General features: G+C 41.7%; 2 protein-coding genes across 2 annotated transcripts in view; one reads left to right on the top strand and one right to left on the bottom strand.

Moving 5' to 3' along the window:
• smndc1 (survival motor neuron domain containing 1) overlaps positions 1–527 on the top strand; it is a 6375-nt gene extending 5848 nt beyond the window's left edge. Inside the window, exon 6 of the mRNA XM_076286306.1 lies at positions 90–527. Within this exon, the coding sequence (XP_076142421.1) occupies positions 90–227 (138 nt within the window). The 3' untranslated portion in view covers positions 228–527. The remainder of the gene's footprint in view (positions 1–89) is intronic.
• A 6797-nt stretch (positions 528–7324) lies between these two features.
• The window catches only part of LOC143123983 (gamma-adducin-like), a 23287-nt gene continuing 23111 nt past the window's right edge, over positions 7325–7500 (bottom strand). The window contains exon 15 of the mRNA XM_076285240.1: positions 7325–7500. This exon is cut by the window's right edge and continues 63 nt beyond it. Within this exon, the coding sequence (XP_076141355.1) occupies positions 7325–7500 (176 nt within the window).

Here is a 7500-nt window from a genome sequence, read left to right as displayed (position 1 = left end):
TTCTTGTTTTATATGCATCTGTGCATGTGGATACCTGTTTAGTTGTTTATTTGCATCTGTGTCTGTGTGTGTGTGTGTGTGTGTTGCAGGTAAAGCGCAGTATCTTCGCGTCTCCTGAGAGTGTGAACGGAAAGGTTGGAGTAGGGACGTGTGGCATTGCAGACAAGCCAATGACGCAGTACCATGATACCTCCAAATACAACGTCCGGCACCTCATGCCCCAGTGATCGTGTGTGTGTGGTTGAGTGAGCGCGTGTGTGCGTGTGTGTGTGTGTGTGTGTGTGTGGTTGAGTGAGAGTGTGTGTGTATGTGTGTATGTGCGGGTGTGAGTGAGTTAGTGAGAAAGACTGTTGATGTGTTTGACAGGTCATCAGTGCATATGTATAAATGTATGCGTGTGTGTGTGTACACGTGTTTACCTGTTGTGTAATAATGAGCATTTTATTTGCGTCTTAGATGACCTCTTCTGTTTTGGTTTTGTATATTTACATCTGGCACAGTAAATAAATGGTTTTGATGATGAGGAAGTACCGTGCTGATGTGGTTCTTTTCTCCTGTGACCCAAATGGGGCCTGTTAGTGGAACAGTACATTCTTTTTTTATTCATGTGTCTTTGTGCACTGACAGTCCACACAGTGAATACATGTTAGCACACTGGCATTGGGGCATGTCATGAGATGTACATTTAATTAATATTAAATTGTATACATTTCTATATAATATACATCTATGAGTCTTGCGTGTCCTTAATTCATTTGGCTGGTTCTTTTTCAAGCAATTTACAGATGTCAATGGCCAGTCTTCCGAACATGTTACATTTATATAGCGCTTTTCTCAACACATTACATTTATATAGTGCTTTTCTCAACACGTTAGGGGGCCAGGTTGGGAATTTAGCCAGGACACCGGGGAACCCCCCTACTCTGCGATATGTGCCATGGGATCTTTAAAGACCACAGTGAGTCAGGACCTCGGTTTACGTCTCATCCGTGTAACAATCTGTAACAACAGATGTATGTTGTGTTGTATTTGAATATTCAATTAGAAAATCAATACATTGAATTAGAATTAGAGCAATAGATTAAATGAAACTACAAACTCCTGAAATAGACAGCATATTACAGTTTAATTTAACTGCTTACACACAAAAATGTTCCATGTCACAAGATTTCTGAAACCTGTCACTCAAATAGCAAAATCCCACACTAAATTGTAAAATAATTCTCAATTTTAGTCACACTTCTCAATTTATTAAAACACTTTTTACAAAACATAAATAGTTCACTTTCCAATACAATGATCAGAGCTTTGACACTTCAAAATGCAAGACGTGGGTTCCACACAGCAGGACATTTGGTTGGGATTTGAGTTGCTGTGAGGCTGGATATAGTCAGAGGCTCTAATGGGTCATGGAAAATGGTCAGTTTTGTACTTATGATGCGATTCCACACTGGAATGCTGAATTGGTGATGCACTGAACCCCTACACCAGTGATTCTTAAACTAGGGGTCGCCAAAAACTTCCGTGGGGTCGCCAATTATTTTCTGTATTCAGTCTGAAATTATTATTAGGTGAAACAAAGGAAAATAATATTGGCCTTTTCTGCCTTTTTCTTATTTACACGCAGTTAAGAGAAGAGAGAGATTTTTTTTCGTCTTTCAACGAGATCTGGTTCAGCCTATGGGCTACTGGTCCGCTGATAGAAACAATGTAACTATCTGCTCCCACTATGCAAACTCAACTTGTTCCTGCTATTTTAAGTAAAACAAAACAAAAGACATAGGTAGCCTATTAGCCAAAATGGACAGGTGGCTGCTTAAAAAATTGAACAAAAGCTCGGAAGTGCCATCTACCAGTGCGTCTACTCCTCCGTGATCCTCAGATGGGACAAGTCTAACGGCCGGTGAGAATAAAAAAGAACAAACGGCGCGTCGGCTTTATCAGAAAGAATTTCTGAAATATGCATTCACTTGCCAAGTTAAAGATAACCTCGACCACCCACAATGTGTCATTTGCGTCGATGTTCTGGCGAATGAGATCTTAAAACCTGTCAAAATGAAACGACATCTCAAAATACAGATGTCGGCTCAGCACCGTGGAGGAAAATCTCCGTGTCGCCGTATGCAGCATTCCTCCTAGAATTGACTTGCTATGTTCACGGAAGCATGCCCACCCTTCCCATTGAAATTGTTAAAGATAGTAAACCAGAAAAGGGAAATAACAAATATATTCTTATTGTTATCGCCATAAATATAATTAATGTAACGTTGTAGGCCTAATGCTGCATGTGTATGTGTGTGTGCGTGCTTGTGTGTGCGCGCGCTACGCACATAGCGCTCTGATCTGATATGGCGGCAGCCTACACTTGTTTAATCGTGATTGTTTGGTTTTCTCGGTTCTTGTTCACATGGAGTAAATAAAACAAATGACTTTGCTTTCTAGTTTTTGCTTGATTTAGTTGTTAACGTTTGAGGGGGGTATTTGAGTAAGGACTTAGAATGGGTTTGGGGAAAGTGGGGTCGCCAGACCTCGCCATACTTTTTTGTGGGGTCGCCAGACAAAAAGTTTAAGAACCACTGCCCTACACTACACTACACAGCAAAGATTCTAGAGCGGAGCGCTCCGCTCTAGAATCTTTGCTCCCCAGTAAAATGCTGTTCTGGTGATGCACGGTAGGCTTCTCCCTGAACTATTTTACACAGTGAAGTGTCTGTTGAAAGTCTACTCTGTGAATATCTCTGGATAAGAGCTGAACACTTAAATATAAATGTGTGTCACAGTAGCCAGCTGATTCGGTAGCTGTGCAGTGTGTAAGTAAACCTCCCTACTGACCCCTTAACATAGACGCTAGCACCCATGGGCCTTAGCATCCTTGCCATAGACTATAGTCTATGGGCCTCCTTGCTAGCGACAGACGCTAGCACCCATGGGCTTTAGCGTCGTTACTAGCATGCCCACCTGCCATTCAGAGATGTGTTAGCGACAGATGATAACATCCATGGGCCACCTTGCTAGCGACAGACGCTAGCACCCATGGGCTTTAGCATCCTTGCCGTAGACTGTATATAGTCTATGGTCCTTGCTAGCATGCCCACCTGCCAGTCAGAGATGTGTTAGCGACAGATGATAACATCCATGGGCCTCCTTGCTAGCGACAGACACTAGCACCCATGGGATTCAGCCTCCTTGCTAGCACGCACACCTGCCAGTCAGAGGGCCTGCTAGTTGCGGGTTCGAGTCCGGCCAGGTGCAGGGCTGTGCAATGTGTTCGAGTCAACATAACACAAGTTACAAACACATGCACACACTACTGTGACACGAAGGAAGCAAAACAACATGGAGGACTACGTAGGGTTAGTAGACATCATGTGGCACAAGGCCAGAGGGAGTGTTCTTTCCAGTTTGTGACAGAATGCTGGAGGAGCCAGGAGTTGAGGGATACACACACACACACACACACACACACACACACACACAGAGGGCTTGCTGGCCTCAACAGCATCTCGCTGGTCTCACTGCAGGGTGACCACCATGGAGACTCTTTCCTCACAACATTACAGGACCACCTACAACCTGAAGACTGTCGGTCATTCAGAGAACAAAAGAAAAATAAAAGTACCCAGCATTCAAAGTGTCTTTTCCTGTTAGGGTGGCGGTGATATGTTTATCTCCTGGCCTTCCCTCATGCTTCTCTGACCATTCACCTTCCAGAGCCATATAGCTTTGTAGTGCCTGTGTTTGGACTTTCACTCTGAGTGTACTGTATGTGCTTGGCTTTTACTTTGAGTATACTGTATGTGTTTGGGCTCTCACTCTGAGTAATTATTACATTTTAGTAGCCTGGGTGCCATAACGAACTTAGTCCCGCCCACAACATTTGAGGTCGGGAAGTTCGGTCTGGCATTGTTCCATTGTGGTGGAAGTATGCTCGCCCTATATCGGCCGGACCAATCAAATCAGGCTTTACGATGATGGACAGGTGAGCAACAGCGCCTGGTCTATCACGTCATCTGAGCACACTTTGATTAGGCTTATGTTTGAAACAAAAACGCTGTGGCTAGAAGGATACATGGCTTTTAAGACCCCATATGGAAAATTCATATTATTTAATGAGGTTGTATCACTGAAAACGATTATTTCTGAAAACTTTGGCCAAAGTTGAGATGTGGGAAAACTCGTGGTTTCACTTTCATCAAGGGAAAACAGCGCTGTTGCATTGCGACATGTTCCCTCGTTCGTTTGAAATCTCTGATTGACCACCTGTTCGAGGGATTTGCGACAGCCTTTCCCAGCTGTTTAACATGTTTGTAGCATATCACTGTTCAACAGAATTATTTTTAAAAACGGAGGGGATATAGAAGAAGAAGGATGGTTCGTGTGTTTTCTTCCTACACCTCACGGTAAGTTATTTTGTTGCTCTGATTGGTTAGGCTCTCCAATTGAGTGCAGAGGCATTCCCCCCCTGTATCGGTTGAAACACGCCCCATAATTACGTCCCAATGGAGCAGTATCAGACTCATATTCTGACTAGAATTGAGTATGACTACGTCAGGCTAACATTTTAGTCGACATCTCCACAAACAAGCTTGTACATCAGTTGTCCAAAATGGCAGTGGACGCCATGGGTGCATTTTCTAGTTCTAACATAGCCCAGACCAAACAAAAACAATAATGGCAAATAAATATGTTTGGGCATTCAGGGGACTAATAGCACATATATTTAGATAATTATTATGCATAGCAAAGGCATTCAATTTCACTCCTGCCTGTTCAAACTGGAACCCCTGAAACATCCGATTGAAATAGCACAGGTCTAAAGCTAGCCAGACGCTGTGGGACAGAGTGTAGTCTATGGGCAATTCCATGGAAAATTACGTTTTTTGTAACATCCATAACACCAATAACATGTGATGGTATGGTATGATGTGAATGATTACATGAAATTTGAGCATTTGCTATTTTTGGCTGAAGAATGTACATGAGAAAAAATGCACAAAAAATTAATGTTATCATTCACATCATACAAATACCAAGGCATTTCACTGGCGTTATGGATGTGACAAAAAGTACATTTTCCGTGGAATTGCCCTTATGGCTATGGCAGTTAGTGGGCACAGAGCAGTATAGTGGGTAAAACTCACTCTCAGACACCTAAAGAGAGGGGGTTACTGGACTAAATGGAACAGGTTTAGTGACCAAAGCTAGCGCCCATGGGTTTTAGCCTCTTTACTAGCACTTCCACTTCCCATGTCTGAAATTGTAGAGTTGAGTCCAATGCCGACTACTAGACTATATGCAGTGTTGGGAAGAATAATTTTAAAATGTAATCAGTTACAGAATACAGAATACATGCCCTAAAATGTAATTTGTAACGTATTCCGTTACATTACTCCATCTAAGTACCATATTCTAAATACTTGGATTACATAAGCGCTGTTTTACATTTTATCAAGTGGGAAATCAAGCTGCTATTTCAGTTTGTAAGATCCACAGGCGATGTCAGCAAAAAACCCACAACTTAACTTTATAGGATAAACTGAAACATTATACATTTTATTAATGCACAAGATCATCTCACAGAAATATTAGAATTTCAGTTCAAAAAGCGCAGAAATTCATATGAGAAGGATTCTAAAAGTAACCCCTTAAAATGGCCAAAGTAACTGTATTCTGAATACCACTCATTGAAAATGTAACTGTAACTAAATACAGTTACTCATATTTTGTATTCTGAAAATGTAATCCCGAATACATGTATTCAGTTACTTCCCAACACTGACTATATGCTGCTGTCTACAATTGACACTTGTAATAACATCAATAATACACATATGTTTTTGTGACCAGTTCAACATAAAGAGTCAGGATCTACAGTATGATTACTCTAGGATGTTTGTATAATGTTATACTATATGCATAGGCTAACATCTAGCCTGGCAATGCTAACTGATAGTCTGTAGTCTTTAGCTAGATCTTTGTCTCTCACTAACACACATTCACACACTAGCAGTACATTCACAAACTTCAGTTAAATGTGTTAACAGAGATGCTTCTCTTTCACCCTCCATGGGCCAACGTCATGTGTTACCACACTGAATTGTGGGAGTGAAACGTTGTGTTGCTTGCGGCAAAAGATGAAAAAATTTTCAAGCGGCATTGGAAGCGTCAGCCAATCAAATGCAATAGGCAAAGATGGCTCTCAACATTAATCAAGATGGCGAACTGAGTTTAGTCAGAGCCAGCTTACGACGAGCCTGTTCACTTCCTATTACCTCCCATTGTATTGAAACTGGTTTCAGTTCTAGTACTAGGGGGCGATCATGAGCGAGTGCAAAATGAATGGGGTCTATGGGACTAGATGCTTAAATTTACTTTTTTGACTTGCTGATTGGTCAGTGAAGCTCCATAGGCTTACTGCAGCCAGTTTTGGAAACAGAAAGTGATCTGATAGTGCACAAGTTCTCCCCATTTATTAAAAATTCTCTGGTTTAGTAGATTGTCCAAGATGACCATATATAGATAAAGCTCATTTGTTTGGCTTTTTTATACAATGATTTAAATATTAGCAAGAAATAAACAAAGTACACTCTAAAAAGCCCTTATTGTAACCCCAAAACACATTTGAAATGATGTGTGAGCCAAGTTAGCAAGCTAACTACCCTCCACTGCCCGCTAGCAGCGCTGTCTGTCTTGGTGACCCTTCAATCTCGCTTCAAGGCAGTCACACCCTGAATGTCAGGAAAGCCCATCAGCAAGCATTAACGCACGGTAGCATGTGACTGTACCGTAAGACATCAAGCAGCCTGGTGAATGTTATTTTACAGGACAGCTGGAACACACTCAGACACCAAACCCCAAATAAATGACTGCCCTTTGCACTGCACCCCAGCCTCAAGCAGGGTAGCAGCTCCACTAAAACTAACTGCTGAACTAAAACAAAATGTCTATTATCTACTTTAGGTACAAACATTCAGTAGGAACAAAAACAATGACAACCCATGATTTCAAATTAGTGTTCTAACTAGCAACTATACTGACTGAGTAGACATACAGGATTTTACGTTAGCTTGCCTTTGCAGGATAGCATTGTTTAGCCACCAGTTGGCATGCTAGTTCGAAACTGCACTGATTCTCATTGCGTTGGTTCCCACTGAAAGTTTGTACCTAAAAACATACAAATATGGCCCAGGTTGCAAAATCATAGATTTCTTCTTCAACATCAGTCAATTAACCTTAAACTACATTATCTAATATTGACATTAACCCCATGTGTGTGTAATTATATCATTGTTCCCATTATTGAAGAGTGGATTCTGATGTCCTGTCAGACATCTTTCTTCTTGGTCCTCCTGAAGAAGGAGGTGGTGAAGAACTTCTTCTTCTTGGAACGTTTGGAGTGGTTGTCGGGGAGAGCAGTTGTCTCTGTGGTTGGGGTGGTCATCTGCTCATTACTTTCAAGTGGCTGTGGTGTTGTCTTGTCAATGGTGACTTCCAGGTCCA

Source organism: Alosa pseudoharengus, unplaced genomic scaffold (genome assembly GCF_046254945.1).
Source record: "Alosa pseudoharengus isolate Yale_2024_CS ecotype anadromous, Long Island Sound unplaced genomic scaffold, YU_APseudo_1.1 YU_APseudo_1.1_scf_15, whole genome shotgun sequence".
Lineage (NCBI taxonomy): Eukaryota > Metazoa > Chordata > Actinopteri > Clupeiformes > Clupeidae > Alosa > Alosa pseudoharengus.
This window is presented reverse-complemented; position numbering and strand designations above follow the sequence as displayed.